This window comes from Gadus morhua, chromosome 15 (genome assembly GCF_902167405.1).
Source record: "Gadus morhua chromosome 15, gadMor3.0, whole genome shotgun sequence".
Lineage (NCBI taxonomy): Eukaryota > Metazoa > Chordata > Actinopteri > Gadiformes > Gadidae > Gadus > Gadus morhua.
Genome location: NC_044062.1, coordinates 9,245,603 through 9,265,721, shown reverse-complemented (window position 1 = coordinate 9,265,721; position 20,119 = coordinate 9,245,603). Strand labels below are relative to the sequence as shown.

At 55.0% G+C, this 20,119-nt stretch overlaps 2 protein-coding genes across 3 annotated transcripts in view; both read left to right on the top strand.

Annotated features, from left to right (window-relative positions):
* LOC115559454 (neoverrucotoxin subunit beta) overlaps window positions 1–20,119 on the top strand; it is a 544,561-nt gene that overhangs the window by 42,539 nt on the left and 481,903 nt on the right. The window lies entirely within an intron of this gene.
* The window catches only part of cul9 (cullin 9), a 28,307-nt gene continuing 8,599 nt past the window's right edge, over window positions 412–20,119 (top strand). The window contains exons 1-30 of the mRNA XM_030378183.1: window positions 412–671; window positions 2,481–3,179; window positions 4,141–4,295; window positions 4,622–5,218; window positions 5,554–5,695; window positions 6,584–6,777; window positions 7,371–7,578; window positions 8,151–8,366; window positions 8,459–8,651; window positions 8,959–9,160; window positions 9,554–9,744; window positions 10,315–10,511; window positions 11,075–11,217; window positions 11,517–11,605; window positions 11,979–12,084; window positions 12,617–12,844; window positions 13,396–13,486; window positions 13,637–13,808; window positions 14,569–14,674; window positions 14,985–15,080; window positions 15,403–15,578; window positions 15,764–15,897; window positions 16,128–16,310; window positions 16,774–16,934; window positions 17,127–17,309; window positions 17,724–17,887; window positions 18,494–18,722; window positions 18,876–19,071; window positions 19,221–19,369; window positions 19,563–19,689. Of these exons, the coding sequence (XP_030234043.1) occupies window positions 2,486–3,179; window positions 4,141–4,295; window positions 4,622–5,218; window positions 5,554–5,695; window positions 6,584–6,777; window positions 7,371–7,578; window positions 8,151–8,366; window positions 8,459–8,651; window positions 8,959–9,160; window positions 9,554–9,744; window positions 10,315–10,511; window positions 11,075–11,217; window positions 11,517–11,605; window positions 11,979–12,084; window positions 12,617–12,844; window positions 13,396–13,486; window positions 13,637–13,808; window positions 14,569–14,674; window positions 14,985–15,080; window positions 15,403–15,578; window positions 15,764–15,897; window positions 16,128–16,310; window positions 16,774–16,934; window positions 17,127–17,309; window positions 17,724–17,887; window positions 18,494–18,722; window positions 18,876–19,071; window positions 19,221–19,369; window positions 19,563–19,689 (5,722 nt within the window). The 5' untranslated portion in view covers window positions 412–671; window positions 2,481–2,485. The remainder of the gene's footprint in view (window positions 672–2,480; window positions 3,180–4,140; window positions 4,296–4,621; window positions 5,219–5,553; window positions 5,696–6,583; window positions 6,778–7,370; window positions 7,579–8,150; window positions 8,367–8,458; window positions 8,652–8,958; window positions 9,161–9,553; window positions 9,745–10,314; window positions 10,512–11,074; window positions 11,218–11,516; window positions 11,606–11,978; window positions 12,085–12,616; window positions 12,845–13,395; window positions 13,487–13,636; window positions 13,809–14,568; window positions 14,675–14,984; window positions 15,081–15,402; window positions 15,579–15,763; window positions 15,898–16,127; window positions 16,311–16,773; window positions 16,935–17,126; window positions 17,310–17,723; window positions 17,888–18,493; window positions 18,723–18,875; window positions 19,072–19,220; window positions 19,370–19,562; window positions 19,690–20,119) is intronic.

Genomic DNA, 20,119 nt, shown 5'->3' with positions numbered 1-20,119 from the left:
CTCTCTCCCTCTCTCTCTCTCCCTCTCTCTCTCTCCCTCTCTCTCTCTCCCTCTCTCTCTCTCCCTCTCTCTCTCTCCCTCTCTCTCTCTCCCTCTCTCTCTCTCCCTCTCTCTCTCTCTCTCTCTCTCTCTCTCTCTCTCTCTGATATCCCTAAATTAGACAACAGCGCCCCCTGGTGTTCAGGAAAGAGTCCCTCAGGTTCACACTGCAGCATTGCAGCATTTATTAGAAAGATGAAAACCGCACAGCGCCTACAATTATATATCCAGCATCTGAATGTATCGATATTAAAAATAGGACAAATTAAAAGGAGTTCGTACAATGATCTGCAGACCAATGCACCATGACTGCCGGGGTTTCAGGTGTCGTATAATATAATATAGGATACTATAAAGATAGTAATAATACAATAATATAGACCCATTGTGAGTGTACATAGGGTTGGGGTAATACAGTGTCCAGCAGGAGGCGGTAGATTGCCCAGTAAGTGGTGGTAGAGCGTCCAGCAGGTGGCGGTAGAGCGCGCTGCCAGGCGCCCAGCAGAAGAAGAGCGATGGCCACAGTGCTCATTACACGCAGTCCACAGGAGTGACGAAAACACACGAAACGAAACCTCAAAACGAACCCTCAAGACGAAGTATCGAATATAAAGTCTGTGACACTACGGCAGGTAAGACCGGACGCCCGGGGCTCTTGGTTGGTTTAGGGTCCGTGTCTCGTTTCCGGACCGCGGGCCAGCAGCTCCCTGTCGGACCCGGACCTGGGGCTCCAAAGGCGGGCCCGGCACGCCTCGTCCGCCCCGGGGTTCGAGTGGTGACCGCCCGCCATGTGAACGTCCTCCGGGGCGACGTGACGCCCCGACCCGCCGCCTCCCGGACCCCGAGCGGCTAAACTGTTGTTGAACTGTCAGAGTCAGAGTGTTGTGGACTGACGTGCGGCTCAGGCTATGGTTTGATACTTGGTTAAACAGTAACCTGAGCGGCGTTTGATTACTTCTGTTCTCGCTCGTAACTCGCTAGAGAACAGCTGACAGTGTGTCAGCCTTTGTGTTCAGGAGTACTCTCCCATTGTCATTCATGTGAACGAACTAGATACCTAACCTCCCAACATGGGAAGCGGAGAAGCAGCTCCAGGTGTTAGACCCGCCCCTTAGGTCTCCCTCCAGGTGTTAGACCCGCCCCTTAGGTCTCCCTCCAGGTGTTAGACCCGCCCCATAGGTCTCCCTCAAGGTGTTAGATATGGCCTGCAGGTGGGCCTCCAGGTGTTAGACAGGGCCTCTATGTCTCCCTCCAGGTGTTAGACAGGGCCTGCAGGTCTCCCTCCAGGGCTCCCTCCAGCTGTTTGACAGGGGCTCTAGGTCTCCATCCAGGTGTTAGACAGGGCCTGCAGATCGCCCTTCAGGTGTTAGAATGGGCCTTGAGGTGTTAGACAGGGCCTCCAGGTCTCCCTCCAGGTGATAGACAGGGTCTGTAGGTCTCTCTCCAGGTGTTAGACAGGCTCCGTAGGTACCCCTCCAGGTGTTAGACAGGGCCTCTAGGTCACCCTCAAGGGCTTAGAAAGGGCCTGCAGGTGTCCCTCCTGGTGTAAGACGGGGCCTCCAGGTGTTAGACCGAGCCCTCACTTTCATTCCAACCAAATAATGACAGTTGGGAAACGCACAAACACGTGATCATTTTTAAACGAAAAGGGGCGTGGTCGTCATGAAAAGACTGTATTTTCACCAAGTCAGCGTCACAGCCTCAGACACATGACCATATGTGGACTTGACGTTCAGGTTCTCTAGAGAGTGTTCAGGCTAATCTTTATCTCTTTAAATCGACTTCCCCATTACTGCGTGACACAGATGAGTCAGGCCTGTGAGAAAGCGGTACTCTCTCCCTGGGTCTGTGTCCTCGTGGATGGGCTGGGCCTCGTTCTCCTGCCAACACAAGCAGAAGGCGATCAACAGAACAGTTGTAATGCTGAACGAGAAAACGTGGAATGGCTGAGGGATTCCTAGTGGTCCAGAGACCAGCCGCACTGCTCTGGCCCGCTGGTTAATGAGTAGAGATTAGATGATGAGTTGGTGTAACCAACGGTCCATGTGTGTGTGTGTGTGTGTGTGTGTGTGTGTGTGTGTGTGTGTGTGTGTGTGTGTGTGTGTGTGTGTGTGTGTGTGTGTGTGTGTGTGTGTGTGTGTGTGTGTGTGTGTGTGTGTGTGTGTGGGGGGGGGGGTCCTGGTGCTTTCTCTACGCGAGCTCTATACAACAAGTCTCTCTCCTGTTTAACACTATGTCTCTCTCTCCCGTGTGTGTGTGTGTGTGTGTGTGTGTGTGTGTGTGTGTGTGTGACCTCTCTCTCTGTCTGTCCTACCATATGTCTCTCTCACCCATCTCTTTATCTCTCCCTCCCCCCTGTCTAACCCTATGTCTCTCTCTCTCTCTCTCCCCCGAGTCTAACCCTATGTCTCTCGCTCTGTCCCCCCCCCCCCCCCCTGTAGGCAGCATGGTGGGCGAGCGGCGTAAGGGGAACCTCCTGGTCCAGCTGGGCCCGCGGCAGCAGGCCTTCCCCGAGGAGCTCCTCCGCCAGCGCCGCACGCAGGACGGCCACACCGAGTACCTGGTCCGCTGGACCCTGGTCGCCCTGGACGACGGCACGGGCCAGGGGGGCGCGGCCGGCGAGGGGGACGGGGGCGGGGCCGGCGCCGGGGGCGGCTCCACCTCATCGGTGGAGAGCAAGACGGAGAACGTCCTGATGTGGATGTCCACGGAGGACGTCTACGCCAACTGCCCCACCCTGCTGGGCAAGAGGCCGGCGGACGCCGCGCCCGGGCCCCCGCGGCCCGAGGAGGAGCGGGGGCCCCCGGCGGCGGAGGAGGAGGAGGGGGGGGGCGGGGCCCGCCGCGGGCAGTTCACCCCCGGGTCGACCTTCGACGAGGCGGAGCTGCAGGACATGAAGGAGGACGTCCAGAACCTGGTGCGGCGCGCCCGCAAGCAGATGGCCAAGAAGGGGGACTTCCCCAACTGCACCACGCACACGGTGGACGTGCTGAGCGCCTACGCTGGCATCGGCGCGCTGGTGGGCGTGTTCCGGGAGACGGGCGCCCTGGACCTGCTGATGGAGCTGCTCTGCAACAAGGAGAGCCAGACGCGCCGCAGCGCCGGCAAGATGCTGCGCGCGCTCGCCTCCCACGACGCAGGTGTGTGTGTATGTGTGGACCCTTTAGTGTGTCTGTGTGTCTGTGTGTGTGTGAGAGTGGTTTGTACCTAATTATGGTGTGTGTTTGAGATGAGGATCTTTGTGCCCTTTAGTGTTTGTGTTTCTGTGTCAAGATACCTGGGTCTGTCATGGTTGTTGCTTACCTGGGACTAACGCAGCCAGACCCAGCAGCTGCAGTGGGCTGTGTTTACCACCGGGGGGCGCTGTCCCTGCTGCAGTTCTGTTCTGGAAAGAACCGTTTCATGTTGTCGCTGCATTCCTTCTGCATGACTCCTTCAGTGTTCAGTGGCAGCACAGCTTCTCTCTGCCACAGAGGAAACCACCTTCCTCTTCCTGGTCGGTAGCTCCGTCTTGTCCAATCACGGCGCGGTTATTTAAATCACATGACTCAGAGCGGTCTGGATGCTTCCGGAGTGTTTTTCCAATAAGTCATTAGTGCGGGGGCTTGTGTGGTTGACCCATAGGGACTTGAACCCAGGAGCTATGGGCTATGTGTGTGTTTTGATGATGTGTTTGTGTGTGCGTGGTCAGAGATGGTTCTGTTTTTGTGTAAAATTGAATAGTCCATAATCATCTCTAATTACATTTTAAACGCATTAAGCCCTAAACTACAGCCTTCATAACATCTGTCAGGTGATGTGTGTTTGTGTTCGTTAGGTGTGTGTGTGTGTGTGTGTGTGTGTGTGTGTGTGTGTGTGTGTGTGTGTGTGTGTGTGTGTGTGTGTGTGTGTGTGTGTGTGTCTGTGTGTGTGTTGATTTGCTTTATCTGTGACAGATATTGTGTGTGCATGCACATTTTGCAACCTCAATACTCTTATTGTGTGTGTGTGTGTGTGTGTGTGTGTGTGTGTGTGTGTGTGTGTGTGTGTGTGTGTGTGTGTGTGTGTGTGTGTGTGTGTGTGTGTGTGTGTGTGTGTGTGTGTGTGTGTGTGTGTGTGTAGGCAGCAGGGCCTATGTGCTGCTGTCCCTCAGCCAGCAGGATGGCATCGAGCAGCACATGGACTTTGACAACCGCTACACCCTGCTGGAGCTGTTCGCCGAGACCACCTCCTCCGAGGAGCACGGCATCTCCTTCGAGGGCATCCACCTCCCGCAGGTAGGCAGGAGGTGCTGGGGAGCAGGAGCCGGGCATGGCCTGTTTGTCACCGGAATCAAACCTGGATTCTTTATTCTATCCATGCTCTTCCTTATGTTCGCTGCTTCCTTCCTTCTCTGCCCCCCCCTCCCTCCCTCCCTCCCTCCCTCCCTCTGTGATGGTGCCTCCCTCCCTCCCTCCCTCCCTCCCTCTGTGATGGTGCCTCCATCCCTCCCTATGTGATGGTGCCTCCCTCCCTCCCTATGTGATGCTGCCTCCCCCTTCCGCTCTCCTCCCTCCCCCCCTCCCCCCCTCCCTCCCTCCCCCTATATGGTGTCTGTCTCTAGATCCCAGGCAAGCTGCTGTTCTCGCTGGTCAAGCGCTACCTGTGCGTCACCTCTCTGATGGACAAGCTCAACACGGCGGGGGTGGAGTCTAGCTCTGACAGACAGGAGGCCGGCTCCGCCTCCTCCCCCTGCTCCGCCTCCCCGGACGAGCAGCCCCGTCTCCGGCGACAGTTCCACTTCTCCATGGCGATGGGCAACCTGATCTCCGAGCTGGTGCGGGTCATGGGCTGGGACCGCAACCGCCCCCCCGGCCCCGGGGCCCAGGGGGAGGAGCCTCCGCGGCCCATCCTCCGCTCCATCTTCCAGCCCCGCTTCACCTCCGTCACCGTGAGCGGCCCCACGCCCGCCACTGCCGCCGCCGCCGCCACCGTCACCACCAACACCGCCGCCGCCGCCGCCGCCGCGCCGCTCAAGAGGAAGAGCTCCAGCGGCTTCAAGACGCGCACGGACTTCAGCAGCCGGCTGGCGTACGTGGAGTACGTCCAGGCCAACCTGGCCAGCGGCATGACGGTGCGCATGCTGGAGGACTACGACGAGGTCAGCGCCAACGATGAGGGAGAGTTCAGGTACAGCAACGACGGCTCCCCACCTGTACAGGTGAGCACTATACCTACTGGCTGGTTGGTTACTGAGATAGCTCCTGTTAGCTAGCCCCTGATAGCTAGCTCCTGTTAGCTAGCTCTTGTTTGTTAGCTCTAGTTAGTTAGCCCCTAATTGTTAGCTAGCTCCTGTTATCTAGCCCCTGATGGTTAGCTCCTGTTAGTTAGCCCCTGATGGATTGTGAGCTCCTGTTGGTTATTCTATGTTAGTTAGAAGTTAGTAGTAGTGGATATACAGACAGAAACAGACAATGTAACATACACTTTGGCGTCGCCGGTCTTAATGCTGGACTAATGAGTATATATATAACGTGTGTCGGCTGTCTGCTGCAGGTCCACTGGAACTCCCTGTCCCGGACCTACTGGGTCCACTGGCACATGGTGGAGATCCTAGGCGAAGGGCCCGGGGCTTCTGCTGACAAGGACAGCCAGGAGGTCAGCTCGGCCCTCACAGAGACCCTCAAGCTGACCGCCGGTGAGTGCAGCCGTACCGATACCAGTATCGGAAATTCCTCCGCTACTGCCCTGAATATAGTATCGGGTATCAACGAGCACGCAACTCCGGCGCCAATCCGATCCCATCACATGACTAGCTCATTGACGACACATGCAGAGAACGTCAGAAAACCCTGCAGTGTTTTGATACGTTCGTTGACGGCCGGACAATTACAATTAGGGCATTTAGCAGACGCTTTTATCCAAAGCGACTTACATCGGTTAGTACACACATTGACACACCGACGGCAGAGTCAACCATGCATGGCGACAGCCCTCCCTGTCTTGCTCAGGGACACATCAACACTCAGCTAGGAGGAGCTGGGGATTGAACTAGCAACCTTTCGGTTTCAACTAGACAACTGCTCTACCTCCAGAGGCTGAGATGTCCTTTATCACAAAGCAGTTCGCAAAGAAATAAAACCCATGCCACAAAATACGCAATACAGAATGGTAAATGAAACAGGAGAAATAGAACGGCATAGTAGCAGTAGTAGCAAGGCACAGTTAAAAAGATCTGAAATATCAGCATCCATTCATAAAAGGTTACTCTCAGCGTAATGAAGGAGCTGATTGGGGTTGTAACGCTACACGTGCTCGTACCGTACCCTTCGGTGCAGGACGTTTGGAGTGTTATTGTGTTACAGTATTATCTTTGGTGTCTTTGCAAACGATTCGCTCTGGGCAAAAGTGAAAATATTGTGATGAAACGATGGGAATTGTGCATAATGGCTTATTAGGTTGACGTTGCATTGCACTAGATTCACAAACCACAGTGCTCAATTTGGATTTTCTCTGCACTTGTGCAGCGGTGACCTCAGTGGCCGGTGGCGCCCTCTCCCCTAACGGAGGGTTTCTCTGTTGACAGTGAGGCAGACCTTCCTGTCCAAGCCCCCGGGCGGACTCTACTCCCTGCCCTACATGTCTGAGGAGCGGCAGGGCGAGGAGGCGGCCTGCCTCAGCCGCGCAGAGTGGTGGGAGGTGCTCTTCTTCATCAAGAAACTGGAGCCCAAGCAGCAGATGGAGGCCAACAGAATCATACAGCAGAGCCTTGATACCCAGGTACACTCACCTGGTGGACAGGTACACTCAACCTGTTGAACAGGTGCACTTAGCTGGGTGGGGAGCAGCTAGACTCACCTGGTGAACAGGTGAACTCACCTGGTGGGGCAACAGCTAGACTCATCTGGCTTGGGAGCAGCTAGACTCACCTGGTGAACAGGTGAACTCACCTGGTGGGGGAGCAGCTAGACTCAGATGGTGGGGGAACAGCTAGACTCACCTGGCTGGGGAGCAGCTAGACTCAGCGGGTGGGGGAGCAGCTAGACTCAGCTGGTGAACAGGTGAACTCACCTGGTGGGGCAACAGCTAGACTCATCTGGCTTGGAAGCAGCTAGACTCACCTGGTGAACTCACCTGGTGGGGGAGCAGCTAGACTCAGCTGGTGAACAGGTCAACTCACCTGGTGGGGGAGCAGCTAGACTCACCTGGTGAACAGGTCAACTCACCTGGCTGGGGAGCAGCTAGACTCAGCTGGTGGGGGAGCAGCTAGATTCATTATTCCTCATAACTTGGTAGGGCTAGGCGGCTCAACCAGGGACGCTACATGCTGTTTGCACTCTTCCCTTCAGTGCCCTCGTTATGTTTCTCGTTAGCTGGACCTCGACGAGGCGGGGGAGGCGGACTTCGACGAGACGGCTCTGGTTGACCTGACTCCGCCCGGGGGCATGGCCAAGAAGCTGCTGCACTACCTGACCCAGAAGCTGTCTGGCTCCTGCCTGCCCGACCTGCTGTGCTCCCACACCTTCTCCAAGCTGTACCTGCGGCGCGGGGGCGGAGACCTGGAGGACGAGGAGCTCATGGGTGAGCAGCCAACCAATCAGGAGGAGGATCTCAACCAGGAAATGACCTCAAGGCCACTCTATTAGTGTAGCCCATAGTAGGGCTGAACGATTACTCTAAATCAAACCGACATCGCGATGTAATAGAAAGAGATATGCAAATCACAAAGGCTGTGATAATGTTTTTTAAATAAAATCGTTAGCTACTGACTGGAGATCAGTAAGATTAGTATTTATTTTTCTTTTACAATTCAATAGTAATAAAACATTGTAATGTCAATTAATCTCAACACAGGCGTGGAGGAGATAGCTTACAATGTCGTGTTGGTCATACTATAGAATGAGAATTATGTTTATTGTCTCTTGTTTAGTGAATAATACAGAACATAAGGAACTTTAAAAATCGCAATTGCAGTATTGGTTTAAATAATCACAATTTGATTATTTCCCCAAGTGGTTCAGCCCTAGCCCATGTTCCCAGTGGCTCGTTGCTCCACTCTGACCTGGGGTCCTCAGGGTCCTCTCAGCCGCTCCGTGGCTCTTCACTGCCCATCGGCCCCTGTCTCTAAAGCCTCTCCTCCCTCTGTCCCCCAGCGGAGGCCTCTGGGGGCCCCCCGGGCAGGAGGCCGCTCTCGTCCTCCCCCAGCTCCTCCTCCATGGCCTCCGTGTCCAAGAAGCCCAAGGTGGAGGAGGAGGAGCGGAGAGGCCAAGAGGAGGAGGATCAGGAGGAGGAGGAGGAGGAGGAGGAGGGCGAGCTGCCCTCCGAGGACGACGCCCGGTCCTCCGAGGACCTGGACGAGAAGATGAAGGGTAGGAGGCTCGCGGCCACGGCCACACACACGCGTACACACACATGCACACATGTCCAGGGTTTGACAGTGCCCCCCTCCGTTGTGTTATAGTGTTTGACAGTGCCCGGTTCGGGGGGAAGCGGTCGGCCCTGGAGACCATGGGAGAGGTGGTCTCCTTCCTGAGGACCACCAGCACCGACCTGGAGCAGCAGATCGCCGGCATGAGGTTCCTCACCCGGACGGTGGAGGAGGACACGGCCCAGAAGAAGACCACCCTCCGGGCGGTCTCCACGCAGTCCATCAGGTACGTGCTGTCCCACAGTATTAAAGGTAGAGTGCGTCTCCCTGCAGTGAGTGCGTGCTGTACTACAGTATTAAAGGTAGAGTATGCGTCCCCCTGCAGTGACTGCGCGCTGTACTACAGTATTAAAGGTAGAGTATGCGTCTCCCTGCAGTGAGTGCGTGCTGTCCCACAGTATTAAAGGTAGAGTATGCGTCTCCCTGCAGTGAGTGCGTGCTGTCCCACAGTATTAAAGGTAGAATATGCGTCTCCCTGCAGTGAGTGCGTGCTGTCCCACAGTATTAAAGGTAGAATATGCGTCTCCCTGCAGTGAGTGCGTGCTGTCCCTGCTGGTGGAGCTGCTGGGGTCCCCCGATAAGGAGGTGGCGGTGTCGGCCCTCCGTCTGACGCGGGGCATCATGCTGAAGTACGACTGGAGGGTCCCCTTCGCCACGGAGGGGGGGGTCCGCGCAGTGCTGTCCTGCATGCACCAGTTCTCCAGCGCCCCCCATGTGCAGCAGGTGGGGCTGGCGGTGAGTACCCCCCGCTGACCCCCTCCCTCCCTGGGGCCCGTTGACATGTATTGGTCCGATCAACCTTTATTTACACAGCGCTTTTAGTACAGAAGAAACTAATGATGGAAGGCTCTACTTTATATACCCTGGGTAGCACAGGGTACCCTACTATTATAGGGTGATCTTTAGCATTAATATGTATTTATTATGTATTGGGGTACCAGGCTCTGAAGGTGATCATTAATATTAATATGGATGATGTATTGATTATGTATCGGTACCAGGCTCTGAACGTGATCAATAGTATATGGATTATGTATTGATGATGTATTGATTATGTATTGGTACCAGGCTCTGAAGGTGATCATTGGTATTAATATGGATGATGTATTGATTATGTATTGGTACCAGGCTCTGAAGGTGATCACGGGGGCCAGTAAACACGACCTGCGCTGTGTGGGCAGCGGCCTGCCCCTCTCTGAGTCCGGGACCCAGATGATGCTGGAGATCTTCTCCAGCATCGGCTCTGCTGCTCCGGAGGGCTCCAGCAGCCTGCTGGGGGCCATCCCTGCTGCCCTGGACCTCATGCTGACCACCAAGGGGTACACACGCATGCACAGGCACCCACCCCCACGCACGCATGGACACAGTCTAATGTACAGAGATCTCCAATAAAAAACACAGCCTGAGAACCACTGTCCTATTGAACTATTTACCTGCACAGGTGCAGAAAGACTCTATTGACCCTGACCTGTCTGTTGACCCTGACCTGTCTACCTGACCTGTCTGTAGGCCGTGATCTTTCCAGCTGGCAGGCTGATGACTGGACCCTGTTTACCTGACCCTGTCTACCTGCCCCTGACCTGCCTACCTGTCAGTCTTCTTAACCCTGACCTGTCTACCTGCCCCTGACCTGTCTACCTGCCCCTGACCTGTCTACCTGTCCCTGACCTGTCTACCTGTTAGTCTACCTGACCCTGACCTGTCTACCTGTCCCTGACCTGTCTACCTGTCCCTGACCTGTCTACCTGTTAGTCTACCTGACCCTGACCTGTCTACCTGTCCCTGACCTGTCTACCTGTCCCTGACCTGTCTACCTGTTAGTCTACCTGACCCTGACCTGTCTACCTGACCCTGACCTGTCTTCCTGACCCTGACCCGTCTCCCTGCAGCTCCACCCTGTCAGTGAGGAACGGTCTGCTGGTCGTCATCATGCTGATCTCCAACCACAAGAGTCTGGCGGAGCAGCTGCTGGCGTGCGGTCTGACGGCCGTGCTGAAGAAGTGTCTGGGCCGGCCGCGCTCAGAGACCCTATTGGCCGTCATCGCCCTCAACCACATCTCCATGGTGCACAAGCTGGAGAGCAGAGGTACTCCCAGCCTCCGGGGGCGCTGCCGTGCTGTTTGTGTTGGTTTATGTGGTGTTTATTAGTAGTCCAAGTAATATGTATTGATGATGTATTGGGGTACCAGGCTCTGTAGGTGATCATTAGTATTAATATGTATTGATTGTGTATTGGGTTTTGCTGCCATTCCTGTGTTGTTTATGTGTTTGTTTATTTGGTGTTTAAAAAGGTGCTATACACATTTGTTTTATTTATTCACATTTATTTCTATCTTGTCGGGTTATGGTCAATTTATTTATTATTGATCATGGTTATTTTTTGTATATGGGGAATGGGTTAACCTAGTGATTGTTAGTCCTTGGCACTTCTGTACCGACAGCGATATATTGTTGTTTCTCTTTCCACTGACATGGATTGTAAGTGGTACTGATTGTAAGTCGCATTGGATAAAAGCGTTGGCTAAACGTAAATGGAATATTAGTTGTAACTAATTGTAATGGCAACTGGTAGTTTAATAGCATGAGGTGTGTTGTTTAGAGTAGACTAGGTATATAATGGTGTGTGTGTGTGTGTGTGTGCGTGCGCAGACGTCGAGGACCTGGGCTTCAAGGACACGGAGCTGGAGATGTTTGCGGCGAGTCTGAAGGAGCTGAGTCCGACCAGAGAGCTCATCCTGTCGTTGGAGCAGCTGCTGAGTGACGACGTGTCTCCGCTGGAGGAACGCAACCAGGTAACATGTACCAATTAACCAATTAGTAGGTAATCCACTCAGCCAATTAACCAATTAGCAGCTAACCCAATTAACCATTAGCATGTAACAGAGCCCTGACTCAATTAACAGCCTTGAACCAATTCACTCAGGTAACACCCCTCCACCAATTACCTATAAATTAGCAGTTAACACCCAAAGTTCAGTTAATCAATGGGTATCTGTAAACGTGCCCCATCACTCTGTAATTTCATTGGTTCATCAGTAGGTATGTATTAACCTTTCCCATCTCTCTGTGATATGATTGGATGTTATCTCAGGTGACCCGGAGTCGCGACACCTACCAGGTCCTGGTTCGTCTGCTGGACCAGTTCCGGGCGGACCGCGACGTGCAGCTCTCCATCCTGAGGTAGCTTCCCCCAGGCCGCGGCCTCAGACTCTGAAACTCCTGTGTACGCTGAGGCCAGACGTGGGATTTCAGCGATATTAGATTTAAATTCAGGGCGTCAGACGCTTTTATCCAAAGCACTAACAATCGCTTGGTTAATTCATGTATAGAACAGAGATAGCTAGGATAAGACCCTACACTATGCTAATTGCTAGGACGTACAACATAAAATAAGTGCAAAAGTTGCAGAGTCTAGGTGAACTCAGTCTTTTGCACAAGCTGGTGAGCGACTTTGCGCTCTTTCATGAGTGACAGCCATCTGTAATGACAGACTGAGGCATGTGGCATGTGGTTAATAGTAGCAGGGCTGAGCCTGTTTTTTCTGTGCGAGCAGGATACTGAACAAGTTCCTGGACGACCACCAGGAGGACATCCTGCCCTGGCACGAGAGCATCGAGCCCTGCCTATCGTCCATCATCGCCTTTGTCAACGAGCGTGAGGTGAGGAGACAACCAGCCCCCCAGCTGACTCTGTATCAGACGTGATGGTGCATGGTGCAAAGGATCATTGGAAGGCTGGTGGCCTGTAAACAATGGGGTGGAACAACAGTTGTGGTGTACAGTGAGGCGTACTCAGAGAATCCCTGGGTGTGTTCAGCTGTGGGTTTCATTAAGAATAGTGCTTGGATTAATTACAGGTAACTTGTATTAGGTAGACTTTATTTTCTTCATGTGTGGCTGTTCTCTCCCCAGGTAAATAAGCTGTTCGGTCTCTCCCCAGGGGAATTACCTGTACGGTCTCTCCCCAGGGGAATTACCTGTACGGTCTCTCCCCAGGGGAATTACCTGTACGGTCTCTCCCCAGGGGAATAACCTGTACGGTCCCTCCCCAGGGGAATGACCTGTACGGTCTCTTCCCGGGTGAATGACCTGTACGGTCTCTCCCCGGGTGAATGACCTGTACGGTCCCTCCCCAGGGGAATGACCTGTACGGTCTCTCCCCGGGTGAATTACCTGTACGGTCTCTCCCCAGGTGGTCCAGCAGTTCATCCGCTTCCTGTACCGCCTGGCGTCGCTCAACAAGGACTACGCCGTGGTCATGTGCCGCCTGGGCACCAAGGAGATCCTGGCCAAGGCGCTGGACAAGCACGGCACCACGCTGCTGATGCTGCCCGAGCTCCGCGACCTGGTGGGCGACTGCGAGAAGTACGCCAGCCTCTACAAGAAGATGACCACCAGCATCCTGGCCGGCTGCATCCAGGTACCCGCCCAGCTCCTCCTCCTAGGTGGTCTCTCCTCATAGAGACCACCGCTCTGCCCCTCCATTAGCATGGGCTACCTCAGGAGGTCGAGCCAGGCATTAGCATCTAGGGTGGATAGGTGGTTCGAATCCCAGCCGGACGGTACTGGGTTCGGGTTAACTCTGGTCTCTCCTCTCAGCTTCGTGACTAGAGTTGACTCTGGTCTCTCCTCTGAGGTTCATGTCTAGAGTTAACTCTGGTCTCTCCTCTCAGCTTCATGTCTAGAGTTAACTCTGGTCTCTCCTGAGGTTCATGTCTAGAGTTAACTCCGGTCTCTCCTCTGAGGTTCATGTCTAGAGTTAACTCCGGTCTCTCCTCTGAGGTTCATGTCTAGAGTTAACTCTGGTCTCTCCCCTGAGGTTCATGTCTAGAGTTAACTCTGTTCTCTCTCTCCCCTGAGATTCATGTCTAGAGTTGACTTCGGTCTCTCCTGTAAGGTTCATGTCTAGAGTTAACTCTGGTCTCTTCTCTAAGGTTCGTGCCTAAAGTATACTCCGGTCTCTCCTCTCAGATGGTCCTGGGTCAGATTGAGGAGCACCGCCGCAGCCATCAGCCCATCAACATCCCCTTCTTTGACGTGTTCCTGAGGAACCTGTGTCAAGGTGTGGGGGTGTTTGTGCTTGGTCTCGGTCTGGATATGGGGCGGTCCTGTGAGACCAGGGTGGAGGTTTTCGTTCCGGGTGTGGGGCTGTCCTGTGTGGTTCCCATTCGGTCGGACGGACTCGGATGTTGACGGTGAATCTCTCCGCTAGGTTCCAGCGTGGAGCTGAAGGAGGACAAGTGTTGGGAGAAGGTGGTGGTCTCGTCCAATCACCATCGAGCCAACAAACTCACCGACAAAAACCCCAAGACCTACTGGGAGTCCAACGGCTGCACGGGCTCCCACTTCATCAACATCTACGTCCACAAGGGCGTGGTGATCAGGTGGGGCTCAGGTGTTCCTGGTGGTGTAGGGCTGATCTGATGGTGTTTAGCCTGATTAGCTTAGCTGATGTGCTCAGGCTAACTATTGAGGTAGCCGCGATCTAGAAACAAAAGTATCACTGTTGAGCGTAATGTGATCAGGCTACATCGCCCAGCTAGCCCAACACTGAGCCCGACCCCATTAAGCTAGTTAATTAATGTGACGTATTATGCCACCAGGTGTGTGTGATTAGCCTTTTACAAGCCGTCCTGACATCACAAATGGGCGTGTCCACCTAGATGTATGACGGAGAGAAGAGCAATGTTTGCTACAGTCCACTGGGTAGGCTGGTAGACTGATCTATCCAGCACACATCTAGGTGGAAAACGGCCACTTGTGATATCAGAAGGTAGATTTTAAAAAAAAAAGTAGATTTAAAAAAATGCTTGTAATGGTTACTCACACTTACACCTGGTGGTATTGTGTCACCTTTTAAGACGTTGTTGTAAATCACAAAGCTATTAAAAGTCTTTAGGTTTAACTGGTACGGTTCTAAACCTACTCAGGATAACTGTCCTTACTCGTCCGCTTGAAATGTCATTTGTCAATTTAATTCTAAAAGCATATCGGATGCTCTTCTTCTTTATTGACCTTTGACCTTACGACACTAAAAGAGTAACAACAAATTACCCTACACATCCTTCCTCTTTGATATCCAAACTGTGACGCATTCCTCCACCGGCCGAGCCTTAACCCTGTCCTCTCGTTTGCGTCGTCAAGGCAACTGGCGGTGCAGGTGGCCAGCGAGGACTCCAGCTACATGCCCGCCCGCATCCTGGTGCTCGGGGGGGACGACCCCAACAACATCAACGCAGAGCTCAACACCGTGAGTCCATCACCTCCGCACCCGGCAAACTCACCGTTCCACCACTATGTCGTTATACACCCATCACCTAATGGTGACACACAGCCCCTAAGAGCAGCACATATTCAGTACCTTCAAGATGGCTCCCATGTGTGACAGTGACACACTATCCTGACTGTGTTCCCAGCAGATGGCCAGTACATGAGAGGCGTTGGCCGATGTGTTTCTGAAACGTCCCCCTGTGGTTGCTAGCTCCGTACAGTGTGTGCAGATGCATGGTCGACCTGTCGTCATGACTCCCAGCTGTGTGGTTGTTCCTCTGGTTCTGCAGGTGAACGTCCCGCCCTCGGCCCGGCGCGTGGTCCTTCTGGAGAACATGACTCGCTTCTGGTCCATCATCCAGATCCGCATCAAGAGGTGCCAGCAGGTGAGAGGTCCTCCCTGTCCTCCAGGATCCCCCGGTGGCCACACTGGCCCCAGAGCCTCCAGGACCACGGAGGCTCTCTCTGGGATCAGAGGTCCAGGGGAGAGTCAGTCACCAGCCGCAGTGTGGGAACACGTCTCTAGTTACTGTGTGATACTGTAGTGACGTGCCTGTGGTCCATCGGCTCTAGTTACTGTGTGATACTGTAGTGACGTGCCTGTGGTCCATCGTCTGTAGTTACTGTGTGATACTGTAGTGACGTGCTGTGGTCCATCGTCTGTAGTTACTGTGTGATACTTTAGTGACGTGCCTGTGGTTCTCCCAGGGGGGCATCGACACCCGGGTGCACGGCTTCGAGGTGCTGGGCCCCAAGCCCACCTTCTGGCCCGTGTTCAAGGAGCAGCTGTGCTGCCGGACCTTCCTGTTCTACAGCACCAAGGCCCACACCTGGTGCCTGGACGTCCTGAAGGACCGCAGCCAGCTGCTGCTGCTCTTCAACAGGTGAGCGCCCTAAACACTAGTGAACAGCTCCAAGGGTATTAAAGGGCTGAACACTAGTGAACAGCTCCAGGGGTATTAAAGGGGTCAACACTAGTGGACAGCACCAGGGGTATTAAAGGGCTGAACACTAGTGAACAGTACCTGGGGTATTAAGGAGGGGTATTAAAGGGCTGTGTTGTCTGCAGGCTGAACAGCGCTCTGAAACACGAGCAGCTGTTTGCGGACCGCTTCCTGCCGGACGCGGAGGCTGCGGAGGCGCTGGGCGGGACCTGCTGGGAGGCCCTCATCACCCCCATCGTCCACAGCATCGCCCTGCCAGGTGGGGCGTCTGTCTGTCTGACTGACTGACTGACTGACTGACTGAATGACTCACACATTGCCAAAGTAGATGGGAAAACAATACTTATAAAGACATGCATTATAATTGTAATTCAATAACACACAAAACAATTATTTACAGTGAGAAGTAACTTTAGTTTCTCTTTTCCTCCCTCTTCCCTGTCTCTCCCTATCCCTTTCTCTTTCTCTATCTCTCCCCCCTCCCTCCAGATGCCACCTCGGTCAGCGCCCTCTCCTGGCTGCTTTCTGAGTACCTGGAGAACGCCCGCTCGGCCCGCCCCCGCAACAAGGGACGCCCCGCCATCTTCAACTGCCGCGTGCGCCAGCTCACCCACCTGCTGGTGCACGTGGACACCGGCCACGTGGAGGAGGTCAAGCCGCCCGTCAAGACCAGTGAGTCCGCCGCACGTAACCGTGGCGACGGTGCCGGTTGGCCAGTACATGTGACGCGGGCTCCGCCCCCACGCCTCGTCACCCCCAGTCTCTTTGTAAACGACTGCGATGTTCAAAGGATGAGGTCACCCTTTAGGAGGCGGAGCTAGAGCTGGCGTATCTGGCGTGGAGGTGGAGCTAGAGCTGGTGTATCCATTTACAGATATTATAGACTGATAGTTTGGCGGTTTATTGTATATTGATTTGTTGTTGTTGATGTTGTTGGCTGCGTTTGCCATGGTAAAGACTTTGAAACCTTTTTTTAGTTTTCCGTCGTTGGCGTTCTCCCAGTTCCTTCCGGACCGTCGAGGACTTTCGCTCGTTACCGCGGTCCCGTCCAAACGACGGGTCTGACCTCTGACCCCCATTACCGGCGACCTCCCGTCCAGAAGCGCTGACCTCCCCCTGTGTTTCCTTCCTCTAGACGGCAAAGACGGGAAGAACAAGGACCCCGCGGCGGCAGCGGCAGCCTCCTCCTCCTCCTCCTCCTCTTCTTCGTCCTCCTCTCCCCGGATCTACGGCCGCATGAAGAGCAGCAGCGTGGCGGGCATCGCCCTCTGCTGGCAGGGGGTGGTGGAGCAGCAGGTAAGGACGCCTGTCCCGTCAACAGCCTCTCGGGGCGTGAGCTGTCGCTGTCGAGCAAGACACCCAGCGACCTCTGACCTCTGAGAAGATGAACCGAGCGTCTCTTGGTTTGAGTGCCTTCTGAATGACTGGACAGCCAATCGTGTTTGAGGTCCTCTGGCCCCGCGGGAGCTGATTGGTTGTCCCCCTCAGGTGAAGGATTTCCTGGAGGTGAGCTGCGGCCTGTCGGACTTCGTGGAGCGGTACCGCGGGCTGTACGTGCGTCTGAAGCGCGCCATGGAGGAGCTGTTCGGCCAGCAGACCGCCTTCGCCCTCGCGCTGCGCACCGGCTTCTCCTCCGCCCTGCTGCAGCTGTCCATCCTCAGGGCCGTGCACGTGAGTCCTCCCCAGAGTGTGCACGTGAGTCCTCCTCAGGGCATTGCACGTGAGTCCTTCCTAGAGCATGCACGTGATTCCTCACTAGAGCGTGCACGTGAGTCCTACCTAGGTTGTCCACGTGAGTCCTGCTAAGAGGTAGCTCAGGTGAACCGTTAGCTCTGGGTATGCTAGTGCTAATGGTAGCTGTGGTGTGCAGGTGCGCATTTAGCATTCACCATATTAGTGCTAACGGGTAGCTCAGGAGAGTCTTTAGCTCTGGGCAGGCTAGTGCTAACGGGTAGCTCTGGTAAGTCTTTAGCTCTCACCATGCTAGTGCTAACGGGTAGCTCTGGGCATGCTAGTGCTAACTGGTAGCTCTGGTGAGCCTTTAGCTCTCCCCATGCTAGTGCTAACGGTAGTTGCTCTTTGCAGGTGAGCGAGCGCTTCGCCCAGTACATCGACCAGGCCATCCAGAGGATCCAGGTGAGCGGCCGTGCGGAGCGCCGCGAGAGCCAGGAGCGCCTGCAGCAGTTCCTGGAGCCCATGCTGTTCCTGTCCGGCCTGGAGATGGCCAGCACCTTCGAGCACTTCTACAGGTGCCCACACACAGCCAATCACAGGGGAGGCCAGCCTGCATGATGGCCTCTGACCGTCACCACACCCCGAGCATAAGTCAGCAAGGGGGGCGGGGCTTCAGACCACACCCCTACCATCCTACAGCATGGGGGGCGGGGCTTCAGACCACACCCCTACCATCCTACAGCAAGGGGGGCGGGGCTTCAGACCACACCCCTACCATCCTACAGCAAGGGGGGCGGGGCTTCAGACCACACCCCTACCATCCTACATTAAGGGGGGCGGGCTTCAGACCACACCGCTACCATACTACAACAAGGGGGGCGGGGCTTCAGACTTCACCCCTACCATCCTACATCATGGGGGGGGTGGGCTTCAGACGACACCCCTACCATGCTACAACAAGGGGGGCGGGGCTTCAGACCACACCCCTACCATCCTACAGCAAGGGGGCGGGGGTGCAGACCCCACCCCTGCCGTGTTTAGAATAAGCCGACTTTGAGATATCAATATATCAATATTCTTCTTGACACATTGAGGATATTGGCTATATGTGTGTAAAGGATATGTTATCTGGGTTATTGTGTACGCTATTATAATGTGGTGTAACGGTGTCTGTGGCGCAGGTACTACCTGGGCGACCGGCTGCTGAGCGGGGGCGACGTGTGGCTGGAGGAGCTGGTCACCCAGCACATCGGGAGCTGCTTCCCCAACCGCTTCCCCGAGCAGATGCTCAAGAACCTGGCCGAGTCGGACGAGCTGCGGCGCGAGTTCAGCCTGTACCGCCTCCAGCAGCTGGACCACGGGCTGACGGACCAGAGCCTGATGGACCCCCCCCCGCAGGACCCCTCCCAGGTAGACCGGACTGACCCCTGACCCCAACTTAGTCCTGACCCCCCAACCCCAGCCTAGTCCTGACCCCAGCCTAGTGCTGACCCCAGGTTGGTCCTGATGCTGCGTTGGTCTCCACGGTGATGGTCTGGGGTCTGTCTCCTCCCGGCTGTGTAGACGATGGAGGAGGAGGAAGAGGAGGAGCCTGAGGAGGAGGGGGAGGAGCCTGAGGAAGAGTGTGACGTCCACATCCTGATCCTGTCTCCTCGCTGCTGGGCCGTCTCCGCCCCCTGTTACCTTGACGACCCCAGCGTCCACTTCCCCCCCGGACTCTGTTCCCACCTCAGCCAGTTCAGCACCTTCTACACCCACAGTAAGTACCCCACCCGCAGTCTGTACCCCCACCCCCCCGCTTCACCGTCTGTGTGTGTGTGTGTTGTGTGTGTTGTGTGTGTGTGTGTGTGTGTGTGTGTGTGTGTCGCCAATCTGATGTATAACGTGTGTGTGTGTGTGTGTGTGCAGCCCAGGTGATGTGCGGCGCCCTCCAGAGCCGCCAGCCCCGCCGGCTCCAGTGGACGTGGCTCGGCCACGCGGAGCTCAGCTTCAACCGCTGGACGCTGCACGTCTCCACCCTCCAGATGTTCATCCTGCTGCACTTCAACCACCAGGAGGTACACACACGCGCACGCACACACACACACACACACACACACACACACACACACACACACACACACACACACAGTGACAAGTGACGTTACGCATCCCTCATCATGGGCATGCATGCGCTCATAATGACCATATACATTTTCAAATCAAAAACGTTTTTTAATTGTGTGTGTGTCTCTCGTGTGTGTGCTCCAGGAGCTGAGTGTGGAGGCGCTCCAGCAGGTGACGGGGCTGCCCCCCTCGGTTGTGGCCCACTCCCTGGCCCCCCTCACCGTGGAGGGGGGGCTGTTGCTGCTCAGCGACCCCAGTGACCTCACCCAGGGTGAGCCCCCCCCACAGCCCACACACACAGACCCTACAGAGAGGTGATGGGGCGGCTCCACCTACATCAACAAGACCACTGGTGGAGCTCACAGTCCCCATCAGACTCACGACCAGCTTGTTTAGAGTTCACCTGGGCTCATTATGTGCACCGTACTTATTGTGTTTTGTGAGTCCTTAAAAATAGTACTTATCATCATGCAGCGTCTTTTCCTAGCTATCTTTGTTGTATACAGGGAATGGGTTAGCCTAATGATTGTCAGTGCTTTGCACTTGGTTCTATGAACATCCTGACTGCACCGACAACGATATACTGTCGTTTCTCTGTGACCTGGTCAGGCCGGTGGCTGTGATTGGCCCAGCCCCAATGTGACCCGGTCAGGCTGGTGGCTGTGATTGGTCCAGCCCAAATGTGACCCGGTCAGGCCGGT